The sequence below is a fragment of the Biomphalaria glabrata genome, chromosome 12, assembly GCF_947242115.1.
Source record: "Biomphalaria glabrata chromosome 12, xgBioGlab47.1, whole genome shotgun sequence".
Taxonomy (NCBI): Eukaryota; Metazoa; Mollusca; class Gastropoda; family Planorbidae; genus Biomphalaria; species Biomphalaria glabrata.
The window spans coordinates 3,958,379-3,980,490 of NC_074722.1; the positions used below are offsets into that span (position 1 = coordinate 3,958,379).

The 22,112-nt window shown below is 38.6% G+C and overlaps 1 protein-coding gene across 1 annotated transcript; it reads left to right on the top strand.

The window, feature by feature from the left end:
- Nucleotides 1–233: 233 nt before the first annotated feature.
- LOC106077820 (uncharacterized) lies at nt 234–21,482 on the top strand. The gene is made up of 13 exons (XM_056007287.1): nt 234–320; nt 3,318–3,478; nt 7,512–7,650; nt 8,243–8,352; nt 9,979–10,044; nt 11,113–11,178; nt 11,573–11,656; nt 13,259–13,359; nt 13,874–14,009; nt 14,931–15,076; nt 17,143–17,249; nt 20,346–20,505; nt 21,275–21,482. The coding sequence occupies exons 2-13, from the start codon at nt 3,344–3,346 to the stop codon at nt 21,321–21,323; spliced, it is 1,299 nt and encodes a 432-aa protein (XP_055863262.1). The 5' UTR covers nt 234–320; nt 3,318–3,343; the 3' UTR covers nt 21,324–21,482.
- Nucleotides 21,483–22,112: the final 630 nt, after the last annotated feature.

The window sequence follows — 22,112 nt, forward strand, 5'->3', positions numbered from 1 at the left end:
CGCGAGCATTGAGGACTTTGTGAGATGGCCGTAAAGTTTTAGTTTGCGTATTTCGACAGTAGTTAGCAGATCATCGTTGGGCCCATTAGCCTTTCTAATCCTGTGTGCGATCTTTGTAGGTGAAGCCTAAGATCCTTCTTTTAGCATCTCAATTCCATTTGCTAGGATAGACCATCTCAAAGATTAGTTCCTTGCTTCCAAGATGAATGATTTACAAGATTGTTGTTTTTAATGTACGCACGTGTGAATGACGTTTTATGTGTACACAGACACACACACACACACAATGGACTTAGTAGTTCTAGTCTTACTAACCACAAGTAAGTAGATCTTATAAATTACAGACGTTACTTGAAAAGAGAAGATAATAAGATATATAAATCCTACGCATAACTATGTGTCAATCTGCCAAGATCGATCTGTCTTTGGTAGAAATTTTTTTTTTTGCAATAAAACTGTACGCTTCATTTTTCAATATTGGTTGTGTTTGTGTACTCTTATCTTATAAGATACAGACGTTACTTTTAAAAAAGATGATCTTATCTTATCTTATAAAATACTGACATTACTTCAAAATATAGAAGATGAAGACGTCCTACGCGTGTCCCTAGGCCTATGCCAATCTAGTCATGCATATTAATCAATGACTTAAATTCTGCCAAGTTATTGGTTTTCTTGGCTGGCTTAGGCAACCCATTCCATGCTCTAATAGAACTAGGGAAGTATTGGTTAAAGATCCATTATTTAACGGGTTTTAAAAAAAAAAAGAAAAAAATTATAGATCTATAAATGTTTTACAAAGAGGAGAAATGTCTTCTATAAAGAAAATGGCAAATTATATATCATGTATGTGGAATACAGATGTATCTTTAGGTGTTATTCAACGGTTTTTATACCAATATTAGACTATCTGAGACCCCCTCACCGAAATAAAACTTAAAGAAATCGGAATAGACGCAAAATAGAACAGTGAGATTTATTACAAACAAATTTTAACATTCGACCAGAGTAACAACTTAAGTAAAAGACAGTTTAGGACAAAAAACTACAAAGTATAGTAGAAATAATACATAACAACTCAACAAACAAATGCAGGAGGGATGCTTCCGTCGCCTCAGAGTGGCCCTCCTGTGGTCCGCCAAGGGAGTCGAATAGGCTAAGTACGGTAGCACACATAGCTCTCAGTGGGCTACCACACTTATGGTCGAGAGACTGTACACTGCACGTGGTAGGGATGTAACAAAGGCTCGCTAACCCGTCCAACCCCCCATCGATTCGTTCCCTAACGGGGGCCATACGCGCTGTGATGGACCCTCGCACGGGTTCGGTGGGACATTATAGACATAAGAAGGGCCCACACGCGCGTGCGAGGCTCAAGGGGGTCGTGACTAGCGACACACCGGGTGTGTATACATGATCACTTCGGATAAGGCGAGACTTCGGACAGAGGGATTGGTGAAGTGCCGATGCCTCATAATCCTTTCCTTGGTCAAGAGGTCCATAATAGGGAACGGGACGTTCTCGGACCTTAAGGACATCTGAATCAACAAACAAACATAACTCTGAACCATAATTTGTAATAACCAAATGCAATTCCACATACATAGTCAAAGTATAATGACTGTGTATTCCTACCCTTGGCATGAAGCTATCAGCTTTATTGATTTGCCAAAAAAAAAAAGCAATGAACTAGATTATTCGAGTCTCTTAACATGCATATTGATTGACACATAGATGCACACAGGACTCTATTTTCTTATGTAAGGGAGGCAACCAACATATTGTTTTTTATTTTATTGATTACCTCATTACTTCCCCTGAATACTTCAGTAGTTCAACAACTTCATCGCAAAGTGACCTTTTCATTTTGACTAAAAAGCGCTAGTCTGGAGATTAATTCCAGTCCACACACAAGAAAGGTAAAGATGGCATTTGCTTTGGTGGTAGAGGTATCAGCCATCTTTTTCTTTGGCTCGCTTTTCTCCAGGCCAATGCTATTTTCGTTATCCATAGCCTTGTAATACTGTCCATTGATTTGACGTCATGTCCACTACTTTGACGCCATGTTCATAGCTTTGACGTCATGTCCACTGCTTTGACGCAATGTTCATAACTTTGACGTCTTGTCCACTGCTTTGACGCCATGTCCATTGCTTTGACGTCCTTTCTACTGCTTTGACGTCATGTCTACTGCTTTGACGTCTTATCTATTGCTTTGACGATGGGTCCATTGCTTTGACGTTCTGCCCACTCCTTCGACGTCACATCCACATATCGTAGGATGGCGGTGATACCTTTTTCTTGCGCCAATCGCGAGTCGTCCATAGAGGATGAGGAAGTGGACTTTCGTTACACGTTCACTCTCCATTGGCGGACATGACCAGGCCAACGCAGGCAGCATTGTCTAAGGGTGGCCAAGATGCCGGGAAGAGCGAGTCTCTCAGTGTTACACACTCTTTCTTGGACATGACCAGGCCAACGCAGGCATCATTGCCTAAGGGTGGCCAAGACGCTGGGAAGAGCGAGTCTCTCAGTGTTACACATTCTTTCTTGCCATGTGACTTTAAGCAACCCTCTGAGGCAGCACAAGTAAAATTAATTAAATTTTCAGTCTTGCTTTGCGTCTGTAGTATATCAATCGTTGCTGTAGATTACACTGCTCAAGATGCACGCCTTATCGACCACCATTTTGGTCTTTGAAGTGAACTTTCGTTTTTCCCAAACTTGTGTTCCAACTCTAGAGAAAGTCAATGCTGCCTTCCCTACACGCTGTTCAATCTCTTCCTTACCTTTAATACCCAGAATTCTCCGGTATTGTTATGGTATTGTTATGGTATGATCTCAGGGTTTTGGTTTTCCCAAACTTGTGTTCTAAGTTCCAACTCTAGAGAAAGTCAATGCTGCCTTTCTTACACGCTGTTCAATCTCTTCCTTACCTCTAATACCCAGAATTCTCAGGTATTGTTATGGTATTTTTATGGTACGATCTCAGGGTTGATTAGAGCCACAAAGACAAGAGAGTAGATATTGAGATATCACGTGAATGTGATGACACGTGAAAGTCATGTGATAATAGCTATTAATAGATAAAGTCAATACAATTTAAATGCAAAAAAATAGAATAGAAAAACACAGAAAAAGACAGAAAGAAAGATAGTGCTATAGAGAGATAAAAGAGTTTCCGAGAGAACTAGAGAGGGAGAGAGCGATAGAACGAGAGAGTGTGGCAGCTTGACAATGCAAACTAGAGAGAAAGAGAGCTAAAGAAAGTGAGAGAGCTGCAATATTGTTTAAAGCATGTTGTCTTTGTTTCACAGTAAGCTCACTGTTCTAGAGTCCAGCTATGGACGAAACGCTGAAGGAAATTCTGGGCAGACATCGCAACGCTCTGGTGCGTTATATCAACCCCACCCCGTCCCTCATCAATGTCCTCGTAGAGGACAAGGTCCTGCCGTCTGCGATGATAGAGGACATAAAAGTGAGTTGGATTTTTTTAGTTCTAGTAGATACACGAGTCGTTTTCATACGACAACTAAAGTCGACTATTGAATTGTTTGGGCATTGATTGAACGTTTAATATTAATTGAACATTAACTGAACATTTAAAAACATCCCTCTGAACATTTTAAAAACATCCATATCTAATAAAAATAACATTTTGTTTTCTAACGCTTATAATAAATTGTAAAGAATTTTTAAAACAAACAGCGCTTATATTAAAACATAGGCCTACTAAACTGTAAAAAATAAAATAGAAAAAAAATCAAAGCGTTGGAAGTGTTTAGTTTGAGTTGAAGTGGAATTTACACCCTACACTTTAAAAAAAAAAGTAATTTTCTACTTTCTTGTGTATTTTCATGTCAGCGCTGTTTATTTATTATTATTAGTTTTTTTCGTTTCTTTACCATTACGTATTTTCGTCTTTCTGGTTTTAAACTTATCATTTTCGAGCCACTATTGTTACTCAAACAATGTAACAGCCTAAGAAGAAGTGACCAGAACTGAGACAGTTGACAACGGGCTGTGTCTGTGTTGATTATGAAGAAAGATTGGAGGGTTATATCCACGCCTCGATAAGAAATATATAGATAAATAGTCAGTCTGTCAGTCAGTCTGTCAGTCAAACATAGAAGCATGTCACTGTACTTTAAATAACCTAGAACATCTGACGACAGATCACGCACCACGGACGTCGTGTAAATCTTCCAGACCTTAAAAATTATGTAATTCTCCCAGTCCACGCACATCCCGTAGCTTTCCCAGTCCCCGCACATCTCGTAGCTTTCCCAGTCCCCGCATATCTCGTAGCTTTCCCAGTCCCCGCACATCCCGTAGCTTTCCCAGTCCCAACACATCTCGTAGCTTTCCAAGTCCCAGCACATCTCGTAGCTTTCCCAGTCCCCGCACATCAAGTAGCTTTCCCAGTCCCCGCACATCTCGTAGCTTTCCCCAGTCCCCGCACATCACGTAGCTTTCTCAGTCCCCGCACATCACGTAGCTTTCTCAGTCCCCGCACATCGAGTAGCTTTCCCAGTTTCCGCACATCACGTAGCTTTCCCAGTCCCCGCACATCTCGTAGCTTTCCCAGTCCCAGCACATCTCGTAGCTTTCCCAGTCCCCGCACATCACGTAGCTTTCCCAGTCCCCGCACATCTCGTGGCTTTCCCGGTCCCCGCACATCACGTAGTTTCCCAGTCCTCGCACATCACGTAGTTTCCCAGTCCCCGCACATTACGTAGCTTTCCCAGTCCTCGCACATCACGTAGCTCCCCAGTCCCCACAGATCACGTAGCTCCCACAATCCCCGCACATTACATAGATTCCCCAGTCCCCGCACATCACGTATCTCCCACGGTCCTCGCACATCACGTATCTTTTCCAGTCCCCGCACATCACGTAGCTCCCCCAGTCCCCGCAGATCACGTAGCTCCCCCAGTCCCGCACATCACGTAGCTCCCCCAGACCCCGCAGATCACGCAGCTCCCCCAGACCCCGCAGATCAGGTAGCTCCCATAGACCCCGCACATCACGTAGCTCTCTCAGTCCCCGTATATGATGTTCTCTCCCATACCCCGCACATCTTATAGCTTTCCCAGGTCCCATCGGCACCTTCGACATAGAGGGTCACGGAGGTCACGGTCCCATACATCATGTAAGTCCCCAAGTCCCCGTAAAACATGCCCTGAAACTAGTGACCTAGATAAGTCACGTGAAAGCTAGATCTAAAGTAATTCTAAAGTGTTAGCCACTTGGCTACACTACCGCCTAGGTAATAGATGTGTATCAGAGTATAAGCACTTGGTCAGTATGAGAGTTAAGAACGCAGTGACCCCTGGCCAAGCCTCGCCTCTAATCCTTTCTAAGCTGACCAGCGGTTTTGTGTGGGCGGCGGTGGTCAGAGAAGATATTGCCCACAAGGAGTGTAGCGCGGAATATTGTACAAGGTGCAAGACACATTAGACTTGCCTTTTGATCAACAATAAAGACAGAGCAAAGAGAGAGAGGGACAGAGAGAAAAGAGAGAGAGGGACAGAGAGAAAAGAGAGAGAGAGACAGAGAAAAGAGAGAGATGGACAGAGAGAACAGAGAGAGAGGGACAGAGAAAAGAGAGAGAGGGACAGAGAGAAAAGAGAGAGAGGGACAGAGAGAAAAGAGAGAGAGGGACAGAGAAAAGAGAGAGAGAGGAACAGAGAAAAGAGAGAGAGGGACAGCGAGAAAAGAGAGAGAGGGACAGAGATAAAGAGAGAGAGGGACAGAGAGAAAAGAGAGGGAGGGACAGAGAAAAGAGAGAGAGGGACAAAGAGAAAAGAGAGAGAGGGACAGAGAAAAGAGAGAGGGACAGAGAAAAGAGAGAGAGGGACAGAGAGAAAAGAGAGAGAGGGACAGAGAAAAGAGAGAGAGGGACAGAGAGAAAAGAGAGAGAGGGACAGAGAAAAGAGAGAGAGGGACAGAGAGAAAAGAGAGAGATGGACAGAGAAAAGAGAGAGAGAGAGACAGAGAAAAGAGAGAGAGGGACAGAGAAAAGAGAGAGAGGGACAAAGAAAAGAGAGAGAGGGACAGAGAAAAGAGAGAAAGGGACAAAGAGAAAAGAGATAGATTTACAGAGATGAAGAGAAAGAGACAGATAAAAGATACGGACAGAGAGAGAGAGATAGCAACAAGTTGATACACTATTTCACATCCTTGTTTTAACTAAACTTTAACAAAAATAATTCGGAGACAAATTTTAAATTGACACAAGCCTTGATGCATCTTATTTAATTTTACTGGAAACAAGAAAAAGATTTTTAAAAAAAACATAGCTCTATTGAATGAAGGGAGACAACTGTGCAATTCCTGCTATATCTGACAATATTACATGTTTTGTCTCCCCTTATATAAAGCAACACTAATTAATTACCCCTAATTGATTAACTAATTGGTTAATAGTTTTTTATTGATTCAAGTTGTATAATTGACAATGAATAAATGTGCAGAATTTTAATTTGATCCGAGAATTGGAAGTGGAAAAATAAACGTGTCCAATAATCAAACCAGAGAAAGTGATTAGGCACGGCGTTCCATAATTATACAGAGAGCATTTAGTAAGACTTTCAAATACATAGCGTTAGATGGGACTGATTATTATGATAGCTGCGTCAGGAGAAAACTGCAGACGATTATTGCTGCGTCAGGAGACAACTGCAGACGATTATAGCTGCGTCAGGAGAAAACTGCAGACGATTATAGCTGCGTCAGGAGATAACTGCAGACGATTATAGCTGCGTCAGGAGAAAACTGCAGACGATTATAGCTGCGTCAGGAGATAACTGCTGACGATTATAGCTACGCCAGGAGACAACTTTGAACAACTCAAGAAAACATTAAGAAACTGGAACAGACACAAAATAGAGCAGCGAGATTCATAACAAACGAATATTCACATTTGACTAGAGTAACACCTTTAGTAAACTCACTAAATTTGGAAAGCCTTCAGGATAGAAGACTTAAATGTAAAGTAGAAATTATTCATAAAACACTGAACCATAATCTTCAAATACAAAAACACAATTTAATAAAATACTCTGAAAGACACAAAGATAACTACATCAATTCCATTCCATATTCTAGGAAAAATTTGTACAAATACTCCTTCTTCCCTAGTGCTATTAGAGCATGGAATGGGTTGCCTGAGCTGGCCAAGAAAACCAGTGGCTTGGCAGAATTTAAGTCATTGGTTAATATGCATGACGCGTAGGACGTAATCATCTTCTTTTTTTAAGTAACGTCTGTATTATATAAGATAAGAAGATGATAGCTCTTCAATTTTCTTGTTTGTTTTCTGTTCACGAGATAGTCACAACATGATATTTAATCATTGCGTTTAAAGCCTAACTCCTTTTGGGGCGTGAATCAGACTGGCTCTAGCTTTCACTAAAGAAATTGCAGGAAATATTTCAACTAGCTCTGATTTCGTTTATGTTAATGTTTTTACTGCACCATAAAGAATCTTTTCCCCTGTCCTATTCTAGAAAGGTAACAGCAGACGTGAGAAGAATGAAATTCTGTTGAAGTCCATGAAACTAAGAGGAAACATGTCCTACCGGAAGTTCCGTGAAGCCATGCTGAAATGTGGGCAGGTGTTTATTGCTGACCTCTTGTACGAAGAAGGTTGGAACAACATATTGAACCTTGACCTTTGTGTGTCTTTTAATTACATTCACCCCTGAAATGATCTCATTCACTCTATTCTTTTTTGTATATTCATCTCTCAAATAGTCTATTCCAATAATTCCATACATTTGATCTAATAGTTCAAGTATTGAGGGTTCACATCTATGGCTGATGTCTATAAATAGCTTGGTGTATCCTGTGTACTGAATATCGGAAGTAAAATCACATTTCTAAAGCTCATTGGCACTGTAACATTCAGATATATCGAACAAGGGAAAGAAATCGTTCTTGCTATATGTGGTGGTTTAACTTCGGTATAAGATTGATAAATGGCACTCAAAATAAGCTGCTTTTTTATAGTAGTTTTTATTCTTTTCTTGTTTTTTGGTTAGAAGAATTCTGGGATGGTATAAAGTAATTTTGCGTAGCGGGTTTCGTCTTGATGTTTAACCTTAAACTTAGTGTTTTATCTTGATATTTGATCTTGTTTATTTCATCTTGATGTTTAGACCTAAACTTGGTGTTTTATCTGGTTGACTTCGTCTAGGTGTTTTAACCTAATCTTAGTGTTCATATTTTGCACCGCTAGAGGCTACAGGTTCTCTTGTTGATGAGAATGACATTCTGTCTGTGCCTTCACTGAAGCTTTCCCTGACTCCTGAAGAGATCAAACAGTTAGTGCTGACTCTTGACGCTAGAGTAAGTCACACATACACCCAAGAAGTCAAAACACATACATAAACAGAACAAAAACACACAAGCTAAACACACCGAAGAGTCTCTTGAAGGAATTTAAAATATTATTGCTATGTCTAGAATTATGGCAATATATTTGCTAGAGTCTGGAATTAATTTTTTTTAGGGGGGAGGTGGGAGTAGCTTTACCTTTAAGCGTAATAAAATTAAATTACTCAAGATTTACGTATAATGTACATCACAGTGATTTTCTTGTGGATTTACATCTATGGCTGTAAAACCCAAAATTCTATTGGTGTTACTGGCTTAGTGTGCTGTATATACCTCTTCTGGTATTGATGTAAAGTTCTTCTTATTATTAATTAAATATCTTTATTTTCCTCAATTTTTTTTGTCGCGTATTTTTACTATGATTACTGAGTAATGCGATCACAACATAACATGTAGATTTAGAATCAAAAATAAATCAGAAGAGTAGCAGACTTGGTTTTTATTACACAAAAGATATTAACAATATATTGGCAATCTCAGCCTTCATAAAATATTGTAGAATAATAATAATAATAATCTTTATTATCCGTAAGGAAATTTGTCTTACAATTTGTGCATTACAAAAAAAACAAAAAACATTATAACTATAAGAAACCAAAGTGTACATTCACACCAGACTCACTCATAATTTACATGTGACAAAGTTTATACCAGATTGTTCTTATTTAATGATTTGATTGCCAGGGGAACAAAAGAGTGTTTGTGTCTGTTTGTCTTTGCTATCGGTGTCTTGTATCTCTTTTGTGATGGTAAAATCACAAAGTCCTGACACAAACTTTTTTAGATACAAACACTTCTATCTCCTAATACACCATGGCGAGAACTAACCGCCCACGTGGTTTCTCTTCATCATCATGTGACCAACAAAAAATGGTTCCCCGTGATTGCCAATGTGAAAACCCCTATTTCACATGGAGTCATATCTTCTCATGATTCTCACCAAACAATAGTGTTACAATGGCGGATAACTATAAATAACTATATAGTGTATCTGATGTACATAAAACAGGAAGTCTTGATTAGCTATGAAATTTACAAAGTGTACAATGAATGGTATACCCATAGACATAAATAAATATAGACTGGCCGATTAAAGAGTTTTATGAAACGAAAATTTGTGACCTGCAATTTTGTGTACTTTATTATAAAGCATTTATGAGCAGTATAAAAGTTAAGTATTCATATCTATACACACCTATATATATTGTAAATAAGGAGGCAGTATAGTTTTGTTTAATCTCTAAGAATGAAGATCATGCAACTTTTCATAATTCGGAAATCCGAATACAATAGATATACATGTTTTCAAGTTACATGAAGTTACTTCCTTTTTCCAGTCTATATTTATTTATGTCTATGGGTATACCCTTTTAGCACTCTGAAATCAAATTTCTAAACTCTAGTGCTTGTAGCACAAAATATTTGCAGTAGGTTTTTTTTTTTCATATAACGTCCTTGACATTGCTTAGAATCGAATTTTTTTAAAAAATTCCCAATAGAAGACTTGATGGTTAGAGTTAATGAAATTATAAATAAATGGAATAGAAATCTAATTATAAGTGTCCCTTTTGTATATAGATCAGGTGCAGGAACTTAAGAAGTGATTGGAGGAAAGACTCACAAGCACGTATCGATCTATTACAGGTAGATACATATTGATTTTTTATCATCTGGCTGTAAATATAGACTATTGATACAGAGTATCGATCTATTACAGGTAGATACATATTGATTTTTTATCATCTGGCTGTAAATATAGACTATCGATACAGAGTATCGATCTATTACCGGTAGATGCATATTGAAGTGACGTGTTATTAATTCTTAAGATACAAAGAACGACATAACTTTACCTGACCCGAAAAAATTAACATATTATCTAATTAACTATTTGTGGGAAGCGTGGTCGAGAGGCTAAGTAAGCTTGAACTTGGCCTGGCTTGGCTACCTAGAAGGGGGCTCAAGGTTCGACACCCGACTCGAGCAGAGTTGTGTTTACTGAGCGCCAAAAGGCAGCACGGAAAACCTTCTCCCAGATACTCACTCTCCCCCAACTGGTCCACAAATGAGATTGGACCATAGCGTTCTGAGCATGCTATAAGCATGAAAGTAGCGCTATATAAGAGCTATTATTACTATTATTATTAATTATTTTGTTTGGTATATCGAACAAGGGCAAGAAACTGTACTTGACTAATTTGGTGGTATTAGTTCCCTTTATACGTTGCTTTAAAGTTTGAAACTAACAATAAATATATCTAAAAACTTTTATTTTTCTAAGCACTGCTATGGTACAGTGGTTAGTGACTTGGAATCTCGAGGTAGTTAAACTTTTTTTTTTCTTTTTTTTTTTTTTTTGATAAATGCATTTAAAAAGTGATTACGGTAATATTCACACAGATACCCCGTTCTTTCTCTCCCCCACCCCCCACCGCTTTCCCAACTGACAGGTCCAGACAAGTGATAGGATCACAGCGTATTGAGAAAGCTAAAAGCATGAAATAGCACTAAACAAAAACAATTGGTAAAAATATTATTTAATCGCGCAGATTTATTATTTTTTAGTCTAGATCTATTGCAGATGTAATTGCAATGTAATTGATCAAAACTCGTTGACACAACTACGCTTAATATAAGATTTTTTTTCTCTTTTTTATTTTATCTTTCTACATTTTCTTGTTTTTAAATTTCATCGACACCTTTTTTTTTCAGCAAAGATCTGAAGACTATAGATCAGAGAGAGCTATAATGTCTCAGGCCGCAGAGGTGGATCAAAAGGTGGGCTTTATTTCCACTTTCTCTTTTTATCCGTTATCTTTGTCTCTCTATTTCTCCCTATCTTTTACACTTACCCCTTATATATATGTGTAGAGAGAGAGAGAGAAGGACATATATGGTGTGAGAGAGAGAGAGAGAGAGAGAGAGCGAAAGATAACGAGAGACAAAAGAGAGAGAAAGAGGAAAAAGATGCATCTATTTTCTTTCTCTCTAGCGAAAGATAACGAGAGACAAAAGAGAGAGAAAGAGGAAAAAGATGCATCTATTTTCTTTCTCTCTATCTCTTTCTCTCTATCTCTCTCTCTTTCTCTCTCTCTTTCTCTCTCTCTCAGGTTTTGTTTTTACGGCTATCTACTTCTGTCAATCATATCGAAAGCATCTTCTGTTAACTCAGGTGAAACATCTGACCGCTGAACTCAATGTCAAGAACGACATCATCCGGTCACTGTCACTAGACATCAATATCCTGAACCAAGAGGTCAGACATGTACTTCTAAGAGTGGACATCATGTCAAACTTATCAACTATATAAAGATTAGTACACAACAAATTATACGTTTCTCATTTACGAACTATGTTAGACCCACATTGTTTAACTCTCTAGGTCAGGGAATATTCACATTGTTTAACTCTCTAGGTCAGGGAACATTCACATTGTTCAGCTCTCTAGGTCAGGGAACATCCACATTGTTCAGCTCTCTAGGTCAGGGAACATCCACATTGTTCAGCTCTCTAGGTCAGGGAACATCCACATTGTTCAGCTTTCTAGGTCAGGGAACATTCACATTGTTCAGCTTTGTAGGCCAGGGAACATCCACATTGTTTAACTCTCTAGGTCAGGGAACATTCACATTGTTCAGCTTTCTAGGCCAGGGAACATTCACATGGTTCAGCTCTCTGGGTCAGTGAACAAGTTCCACATTCTACGTCGCCTTGTTCACATTGTTCAGGTCAGAGTACATTCACTTTGTTCATCTCTCTGGGTCAGAGAACATCCACATAGTTCAGCACTCTAGGCCAGGGAACATCCACATTGTTCAGCACTCTAGGCCAGGGAATATTGGTATTGTTCAGCTCTCTAGGTCATGGAACATCCACATTGTTCAGCACTCTAGGCCAGGGAATATTCGTATTGTTCAGCTCTCTAGGTCATGGAACATTCACATTGTTCAGCACTCTAGGCCAGGGAATATTCGTATTGTTCAGCTCTCTAGGTCATGGAACATTCACATTGTTCAGCACTCTAGGCCATGGAACGTTCACGTTGTTCAGCTCTCTGGGTCAGTAAACAAGTTCCACATTCTACGTCGCCTTTTGTATCTTAAGAATTACTAACAAGCCACCCAATAAGTAAGACTCAATCATGTAGTGTCTGATTGAAAACTCACTTTGAAAAAAAAATTCATCAAATTTTCTATTTTATTATCATTTTAAATCTTTTATTCTGAGTTTATTTTAGAGGGACCAGTTTTGGGCCTCATGGTAATGGATTAACTAGTTAACTATTAAAGAGCTAATTACCCACTTCATTAGCCCACCTCCTTTCATTTATAGCTCATGATAGCTGCTTGTTCGTGTCGTCTGGAAGGCACTGAGCTTGAATCCTGTATGTCGCAGTCCTTCGCCGTCCTGCTTGTTCCTACATTCCACACAAACACAGTTCATAGTGTCGGCGACATCTACAGATATCTGTAAAATGAATTTTCTAGACGAAGGAAATAATACAAAATCTACAACTACATACAAAAAAAAACAACAAGCGACAGAACAGCGACACACGAAACAAATTTTACTTAGAACCTTCCAATTTATGAAATAATTGTCACAGTCATAGTTATACATCCAGACGTCATTTTAATTTTTACAAAGTTTATATCAACTCTGTCTGTCTGTCAGTCTGTCTGGGGCTTCTGATAACTCAGGTCGAAACTGCCCAGAGGTCGTGACGTAGTAGGTCATTGGTTGTGGCCCACTTTGACGAAGGGCCTCGAACGGAAATGTTTGCCTTATATCTGATTGTGTTAAAGTTGACAGTTGTCCCGTGGTTTAAGGTGAACTTTGAACTGCGTTCTGAATTCAGATCATGACCTTCACCAAGAAACACCAGGTCAACTCCCCGTACGCTGGAATGCTGTCAAGCGCGGTCAACGAGAACAGTAACATGCAGCCCAAGTCTGGAAGGTAGGGCAGGGCAAGGTAGTCTTTACAATCTTTGATTAGCTTTCATGTTTGGGCTAACTCTGTTGTTTTTAACTACGCACCACCACTGCTATCATTCATATATCCTTTCAATATAAGTGACATTTTATAGACAAAAGATTAGAGAGACTTCATATGAATATTTGTAAAATAAAAGTTAAATTAAGGCAGTTTTGACTCTAGTAGATGTCTCAATTTCTCTTGACTCTAGTAGATGTCTCAATTTCTGTTGACTCTAGTAGAAGTCTCAATTTCTCTTGACTCTAGTAGATGTCTCAATTTCTCTTGACTCTAGTAGATGTCTCAATTTCTCTTGACTCTAGTAGATGTCTCAATTTCTCTTGACTCTAGTAAATGTCTCACATTTCTCTTGACTCTAGTAGATGTCTCAATTTCTCTTGACTCTAGTAAATGTCTCACTTTCTCTTGACTCTAGTAGATGTCACAATTTCTCTTGACTCTAGTAGATGTCTCACATTTTATCGACTCTTCCCAGATTTCGTTATTTCGATGCTGCCCTGAGAGTTATTAGTCACAAGCTATCTGGTATACTTGGAGAGTCCAGCACTTCTTCTGACGAGGAGAACACTGGCTTGTCGACTATCGAAGCTAAGGCTGGCAAAGTACAAGAGGTATGGAGTTTGTTCCCCTGACTCTTTTGATGTAACTTACTTTTTGCATCCATATTCATGAAGTAAAAAGAAAAAGTAAAGTTCCCCTCTCAGACCTTGTGGTCTATAGGGCAGATGATGTAAAGGTCATCTGTTTCTGTGGCCTACGGTTAAGGAGGGTGTCATGTGATTAGCACAACGACCAACCTCCTTTTACTTTTCCCAAACTAATGTCAGGTCATTGGTCGCCCTAATGATCCCGCAATTATAAATCCTAGTCTTCACCAGGATTCGAACCCAGGACCTCCGGTTCGGAAGCCAAGCGCGTAACCCCTAGGCCACCGCGCCTCCATCTTCATGAAAGATGTCATTAAAATCGCAAATCATAATTATTACCACTATGGGTTGTGGGTGCCTGAGTGGTAAGCGAATGGCTTTAAAACAGGTGTAATGGGTTCAAATCCCATTGAAGACCTGGGTTTTTAATTTCCAGATTTTAGGTTGCCCAGCAGTCTAAATAACTGTAACTGGTACCTGGCAGTAAAGACAGTTGGTCGTTGTGCTGGCTACAGGACACCATCGTTGACCTTCGGTCATAGAAAAAGATGAGCTCTCCATCATCCGCCCTCTCCCCTTTCTCTCAGATAGATGGGGAGCACTTATTTAATTATTTCTCTTACAGCCTTTGCTGTTATCTCTAATCAACTCTAATTAGATGACAAGGTTTCACAGTTGAAAAGATTTCACGATTATTTCCCTTATTTCCATAACATTTATTGTTATCTCCCTTACTTGCACGTCTGCTGGACAAACGTATCACCTGTCACCTTAGAATTTTTATTTTTATTTTCGGGTGATGCTTCTGACTTCCCCACCCAAACACTCCATCGTCCTGGCTCCAAGCGTGATTGTATGATTGATTGTATGATTGATTGATTGTAGATGCTTTTTGAAATGGAGAGTAAGATATCCCAGATGGAGAAAGACAGGAACGACGCTCTGGCCATACTGTTTCAAGACAAGAAGATTACCGGGTGCTCGCTTGTCCAAGGTGTCCAAAGATTCATTCTGCAAGAGCAAAGATGCAGGTGGGTACAAGGCTGTTTCACAATATCTCTTATCAGCTTGCGAATTCTTCCTCGGTTAAAAACACAGGGGCGGACTGGCAGTCAGCGTCAGCCCTGGCATTACCATAATATCGGGCCCTGAACTTTTTTTTTGCCATATGATATGCTCGTGTATTTATTGTTATCTGCTCTCATAATAATTAGAGTTTGATAATGCAACTAAAACCAAACGCATGCTTGAAAACCTGGGTTACATAACACATTGTGTAAATGTGTAAATAGACTTGGAGTCCATAGGAGCTCTCAATTTATTTTAAAAAAAAATCAATAGCACAATTACAATCGTAATTAGTCGTTACATTATTTTGATATAGCTAAAAGAGTAAAGAATAACACTTGATGGCTGCCTGTTGGCGTGGTTAGCACTCTGGAGTGTCATCTCGATGGTCCCAAGTTCGAACCGTACCCATCGCCACCCCACCCCCTCGCAGTAGAAGGTTTGGGCTAAGATATAAATAGCCTTCATTTCTGAAAGAACATTCAAAACTTGTAAAACAAAACAAAACTTGAAACGGAAGCAACATGAAAGCTTATTTAGATGCGTGAACTTTATCTTCATTGTAGAACTTCTTTATCAAATGCCCTCAATATGAAGCACTGTAATGGTTCTTGTGTCACGATGCTATTCTTTATATTTTATGTTCTTGTTTACATGCTTCGGATGTTCCTTCAGATTCTGAAGACAATTACATCGTAGCCCAGACCGCAGGACGACGAGGGATGGCAGCACGCAGGGTTCGAACATAGGACTTTCGTGACCACTGAACATCAGTCCAGAGTGCTTACCACAAGTCAAGACAAAATCGAGACGAAACAAGACTATTTCGTGACCGAATGTAGAAAAATGTCATTCTTAAAAGGCATTGGGAAGTGAAAGACGCAAAAAATCCGCAAATGTGTATCCAGTAATTTAGATAAGATAAGATAAGATAATTTTTATTGATCCAATCAAATGGAAATTCATTTTGACTCTAATTGACAACCTCAGCGTAACTAGTGTAACAATAACACTATAGATGCAAATTCGAACAACATTCACACACGAAACACATACACACTCACAACCAGCGCTTTATGAATTAGACTTATCTGTACTTCTCGATGACGACAGCTGATCTTGTAACACTCTGACCGACAGTGGGATAAAGGAGTTTTTAAATCTTTCAGTTTTAGTCCTAATGGAAAGGAGACGACCAGTTCAGATCTGATGTAATAGTGGTTTAATGGGTGCAGGTTATCTTTAAGAACCGTGAGTGTTTTGGAAAAGCATCTTTAGCCATTAAAGTCTGCATCTTAGTGGGTCTGAGTTAGTGTTTCCACGTCACCTTACGTGGCTTGATAATAAAATGCTTTGTTTAATTTTAAAATAATTTTGTAATATGGAATTTGATAGTGACTTTTCTTTTATTAAAACACCTAGGTATCTTTAGTTTCTAGTGTGTGTAACTGGTTTACCCTGAATAAGTTATTGTCGTAAAATGTGAAAATTTATAAATCACTGTCGTAAAATATTATCATTTTTTTGTCTTCCTTTGAGTTTCTCAAAGCTAAATGTCCCACTAACAGGTTAGATAGGTATTTGGAATAAATGTTTAGTATTAACAAAAGAATATTTCTATCATCAAATTAACTCTAGAAATGTCAATTAATGTAATTCCTTTCCCTACACTAATTAACCATGTACGATCATCCACGCTCCTCCTTTATGGAAACTGTCCTGAGAAATGTTATGCTGACCTCTTGTCCACTCCAACTAGGTACTTGTTACTTAAAGATATTGACCTCTTGTCCACTCCAACTAGGTACTTGTTACTTAAAGACATTGACCTCTTGTCCACTCCAACTAGGTACTTGTTACTTAAAGACATTGACCTCTTGTCCACTCCAACTAGGTACTTGTTACTTACAGATATTGACCTCTTGTCCACTCCAACTAGGTACTCGTTACTTAAAGACATTGACCTCTTGTCCACTCCAACTAGGTACTCGTTACTTAAAGACATTGACCTCTTGTCCACTCCAACTAGGTACTTGTTACTTAAAGATATTGACCGTTTGTCCCGGAAGATGAGGGACATTAACAACAAGAGTCCAACGTTAGGGCCGCACGCCCTACGTCTGTCAGCCGTCACAGGTGAGTTAGAAATATCAGCCGTCACAGGTGAGTTAGAAATATCAGCTGTCACAGGTGAGTTAGAAATATCAGCTGTCACAGGTGAGTTAGAAATATCAGCTCTCACATGTGTTTAAGAAATATAAGAGGTCAGATGTGAGTTAGAAATATCAGCAGTTACAGGGGAGCTAGAAATATCAGCCGTCACAGATGAGTTAGAAATATCAGCCGTCACAGATGAGTTAGAAATATTTGCCGTCATAGGGGAGTCAGGAATATCGGCTGTCACATGTGATTTAGAAATATCAGCCATCCATGGTGAGCTAGAAATATTTGCTGTCACAGGGGAGTTAGAAATATCAGCCGTCACAGATGAGTTAGAAATATCAGCCGTCACAGGTGAGTTAGAAATATCAAATATAGACATTTTCGGTTAGAATAATCTTTAAAAAAAAAAAGAGTTAGAAATTCTTTTCTTCCCAGTACTTTTCAATTAGAAGCGGTCCTTAGGGTTAGGGTTATGGTTGTGTCATTTTTAGGCTATATTTATTTCAGTTACACTAAACAAAGGATACATTCAAAAGATAACACTTATTTCAGCCACAATAATCAAAGAATACAATCAAAAGATAAAGCTACTTTCAATAAGGCTACATTCAATTTCAGCTACACTCATGTAAGGCTACAGGTTAATAATTAATATATAGTTGAAATCATTTAGACTTTACTGCAAATATCAGCAAAAAAAGGGCAGCAAAGATTACTATTACTTTAAAAAATGCCCTCATTTAATGTTAGTGAAAAGGCCTTGGCTATGTTTTATCATGCTCACATCTGCAATATTTTAAGTTTCAATATGACTGCCTGGTATGGCAATCTGAACAGAAAGAAATAAAAATAAACTCCATAAAATCCTAAAAGCTGCTGGTAAAGTAATTGACAAAAAAAAAAAAACAAAAAAAAAAAAAAAAAATCCCATTTGGGCAGCTGTTTGAGACAAACATCCATAAACTAGGTAAAAAGTTTCTGGTAATAAAATAAATCACTCTTTGGGTCAGGATTTTGTGATTTTACCATCAAATAAGAGATACAAGGCACCAGTAGCAACGACAAATAGACACAAACACTCTTTTGTTTCCCTGGCAATAAATTTATTTAATATAATTCAAAAATTTGATATAAACATTTCATATCTAAATTATGAGTGAGTCTGGTGTGAATGTATATTTTGTTTTCTTTAGTTATCATGTTTTGTTTACTGTAATTGTAAGACAAATTGCCCTATGGATAATAAAGATTATTATCATTATTAAGTAATGTGTTACATTTGATGTGTAACTAGTTGATGTGTTACCAGTGGATGTGTCCCTAATAGATGTGTTACTAGGGGATGTGTCCCTAATAGATGTGTAACTAGTTGATCTGTTACCAGGGGATGTGTCCCTAATAGATGTGTAACAAGGCGATGTGTTACCAGGGGATATGTCCCTAATAGATGTGTACCAAGGTGATGTGTTACCAGGGGATGTGTTCCTGATAGATTTGTACCAAGGTGATGTGTTACCAGGGGATGTGTCCTAATAGATGTGTAACTAGGTGATGTGTTACCAGTGGATGTGTTCCTAATAGATGTGTTACCAGGGGATGTGTCCCTAATAAATGTGTAACTAGTTGATGTGTTACCAGGGGATGTGTCCTAATAGATTTGTAACAAGGCGATGTGTTACCAGGGGATGTGTCCTAATAGATGTGTAACAAGGTGATGTGTTACCAGGGGATGTGTTCCTAATAGATGTGTAACAAGGTGATGTGTTACCAGGGGATGTGTTCCTGATAGATTTGTACCAAGGTGATGTGTTACCAGGGGATGTGTTCCTGATAGATTTGTACCAAGGTGATGTGTTACCAGGGGATGTGTCCTAATAGATGTGTAACTAGGTGATGTGTTACCAGTGGATGTGTTCCTAATAGATGTGTTACCAGGGGATGTGTCCCTAATAAATGTGTAACTAGTTGATGTGTTACCAGGGGATGTGTCCTAATAGATTTGTAACAAGGCGATGTGTTACCAGGGGATGTGTCCTAATAGATGTGTAACAAGGTGATGTGTTACCAGGGGATATGTCCCTAATAGATGTGTACCAAGGTGATGTGTTACCAGGGGATGTGTTCCTGATAGATTTGTACCAAGGTGATGTGTTACCAGGGGATGTGTCCTAATAGATGTGTAACTAGGTGATGTGTTACCAGTGGATGTGTTCCTAATAGATGTGTTACCAGGGGATGTGTCCCTAATAAATGTGTAACTAGTTGATGTGTTACCAGGGGATGTGTCCTAATAGATTTGTAACAAGGCGATGTGTTACCAGGGGATGTGTTCCTGATAGATTTGTAACAAGGTGATGTGTTACCAGAAGATGTGTTCCTAATAGATGTGTACCAAGGTGATGTGTTACTAGGGGATGTGTTCCTGATAGATTTGTACCAAGGTGATGTGTTACCAGGGGATGTGTCCTAATAGATGTGTAACTAGGTGATGTGTTACCAGTGGATGTGTTCCTAATAGATGTGTTACCAGGGGATGTGTCCCTAATAAATGTGTAACTAGTTGATGTGTTACCAGGGGATGTGTCCTAATAGATTTGTAACAAGGCGATGTGTTATCAGGGGATGTGTTCCTGATAGATTTGTAACAAGGTGATGTGTTACCAGAAGATGTGTTCCTAATAGATGTGTAACTAGTTGATGTGTTACCAGGGGATGTGTTCCTGATAGATTTGTAACAAGGTGATGTGTTACCAGGGGATGTGTTCCTGACATATTTGTAACAATGTGATGTGTTACCAGGGGATGTGTTCCTGACATATTTGTAACAAGGTGATGTTTTACCAGGGGATGTGTTCCTAACATATTTGTAACAAGGTGATGTGTTACCAGGGGATGTGTCCCTAATAGATGTGTAACTAGTTGATGTGTTACCAGGGGATGTGTTCCTAATAAATGTGTAACAAGGTATAATGTGTTACCAGGGGATGTGTTCCTAGCATATGTGTAACCAGGTGATGTGCTAATAGATCTAATTATTGCTAGGAGAGCTCATAGAAGTATTCGGTACAGGTAAACCCAAACCGGAAGTAGTGGACTACCGTTTCCTTAGCAACCACTTGGCGCTCCTCGAGGCAGACGCAGAGCATATTCAAAAGAAACTGAGCTGGAAAGAGGCAGAAATCAAATCAGTCCACATGGAGTTAGAGGCCTTACGTAAACGTTTCAACTGGTAAGAAACATTGTAAGTGTATGCAGGAATATGCTGAATGCTAAAACTATATTAAAAACCCCCAAGAAACACTTTTAAAGAAAGAGATTTTGTTAGATTCAACACAATGCAGGGGAATAGCAATAGTAACAGAAAAAAGAAGAGAAAGCAATGTGGTGAAATGTGGGAGTGATATAACGTAACTCAAAGAAAAACCGTAAAACAAGCAATAGAAAAAATAATACTTTTTAAACACAAACTTTATCAAGGGGAAAGAACCGCTAAGTACTGCCATTTATCTTAAAAATTACGGGGTTTAGCTCCTTTTATGCGCTATAAAACAAAGTTGAAATGATTAACTAATTGCTTAATTTTTTGATTAATTCGAAAATCGAAAATGTGAGGTAGAACGTGCCAAAAGATAATAAGGGGATTAAATCCGTATATATTGACATCTCTCATTAAGTAGCATTTATTCCCATTATTTAGATATTAAACAAAAAAATATTAAAATTAATTAATGAATTAATTGGTTACATATTTTTATTTATTTATTGATTGATTAATTTAATACTAAGGAGAAGCGTTTTTCTGACATGCTTTAGCAGCTTTTTAAGGCTTTCAAAATTTGCGTTTTAGAGTTGATACCTCTCTTGTCTGCAACTTTCACGGTTTAGAGTGGATGCCCTTGTCTACAGTTTGACCAAATATTCAAGATCATGCTAATCTGATGATAATGTTGTTGCTTTTCATTGGTTGCTAATTTTTCAAATTTTTGTTGTTGTTGCAGCCCTGCTGATCCCCATTGTGTTCCGTGTTATGATCTACCGTGTGATTGACAGAGGGTCACAATTGTTGCGATTGACCTGGGGTCACAATTGTTGCGGTTGTCCTCTCCGAGTTACTACCTGGCATAGGAAATGCAGACTGTGTTACAAAAAAAGTTCAAGTTTGGTCTCTTAACTTTTAAAAAAAAAATACATGTAAAGTGTATTCTTCATGAGATTTGATTTAATTTTTTTTTATAATTGAACTGAGATAATTGTTTCCTGTTTTCTACAAAATAAGTTGTTGTTTTTTAAAAGCGTCAATGACTAGCACTTGTTCATTATGTCAACTATTTTCTGTTTATCCTTATTACCAGTATCTGAAAGGGAATAACATAAACAGCACTGTGTACCCAAAGTTATTTCGTTTTAAAATAAAAACGGAACGACAGCCGTTATAATCAGATTGTATATACTATAGAATTCCCACCTTACAGTGCAGTTTTCTGGTACTTATATATGCCATTTTCCAGGTCAAAGTCTTTGAGAATTGAAACAAAATATAAACAGATGGATTAATTAATTTATGCCATAGTTCTAACTTTTTTTTTATGGCTGTCAATTAAAACCTCGGTGACCTGAGAAATATCCTAAAAATACACTGGTATGACAAAGTAGAAAACACCAAACTGTGGGAGATGAGTGGACAGAAAAATATAGAAGTGCAGATCTTAGAGAGGAAGTGGAGATGGATTGGTCACACCCTTAGAAAAGATACCAGCAACAGAGCTAGGCAGGCATTAGAGTGGAACCCCCAGGGAACAAGACGCAGAGGAAGACCAAAAAGAACATGGCGACGCA

Excerpts from the sequence above, each read along its gene's own strand:
- LOC106077820 (XM_056007287.1), top strand. The coding sequence starts at position 3,344 with ATGGACGAAACGCTGAAGGAAATTCTGGGCAGACATCGCAACGCTCTG. Across the intron at positions 10,045-11,112 it reads CACGTATCGATCTATTACAG|CAAAGATCTGAAGACTATAG; the intron begins GTAGATACATAT and ends TTTTTTTTTCAG. Across the intron at positions 11,179-11,572 it reads CCGCAGAGGTGGATCAAAAG|GTGAAACATCTGACCGCTGA; the intron begins GTGGGCTTTATT and ends CTGTTAACTCAG.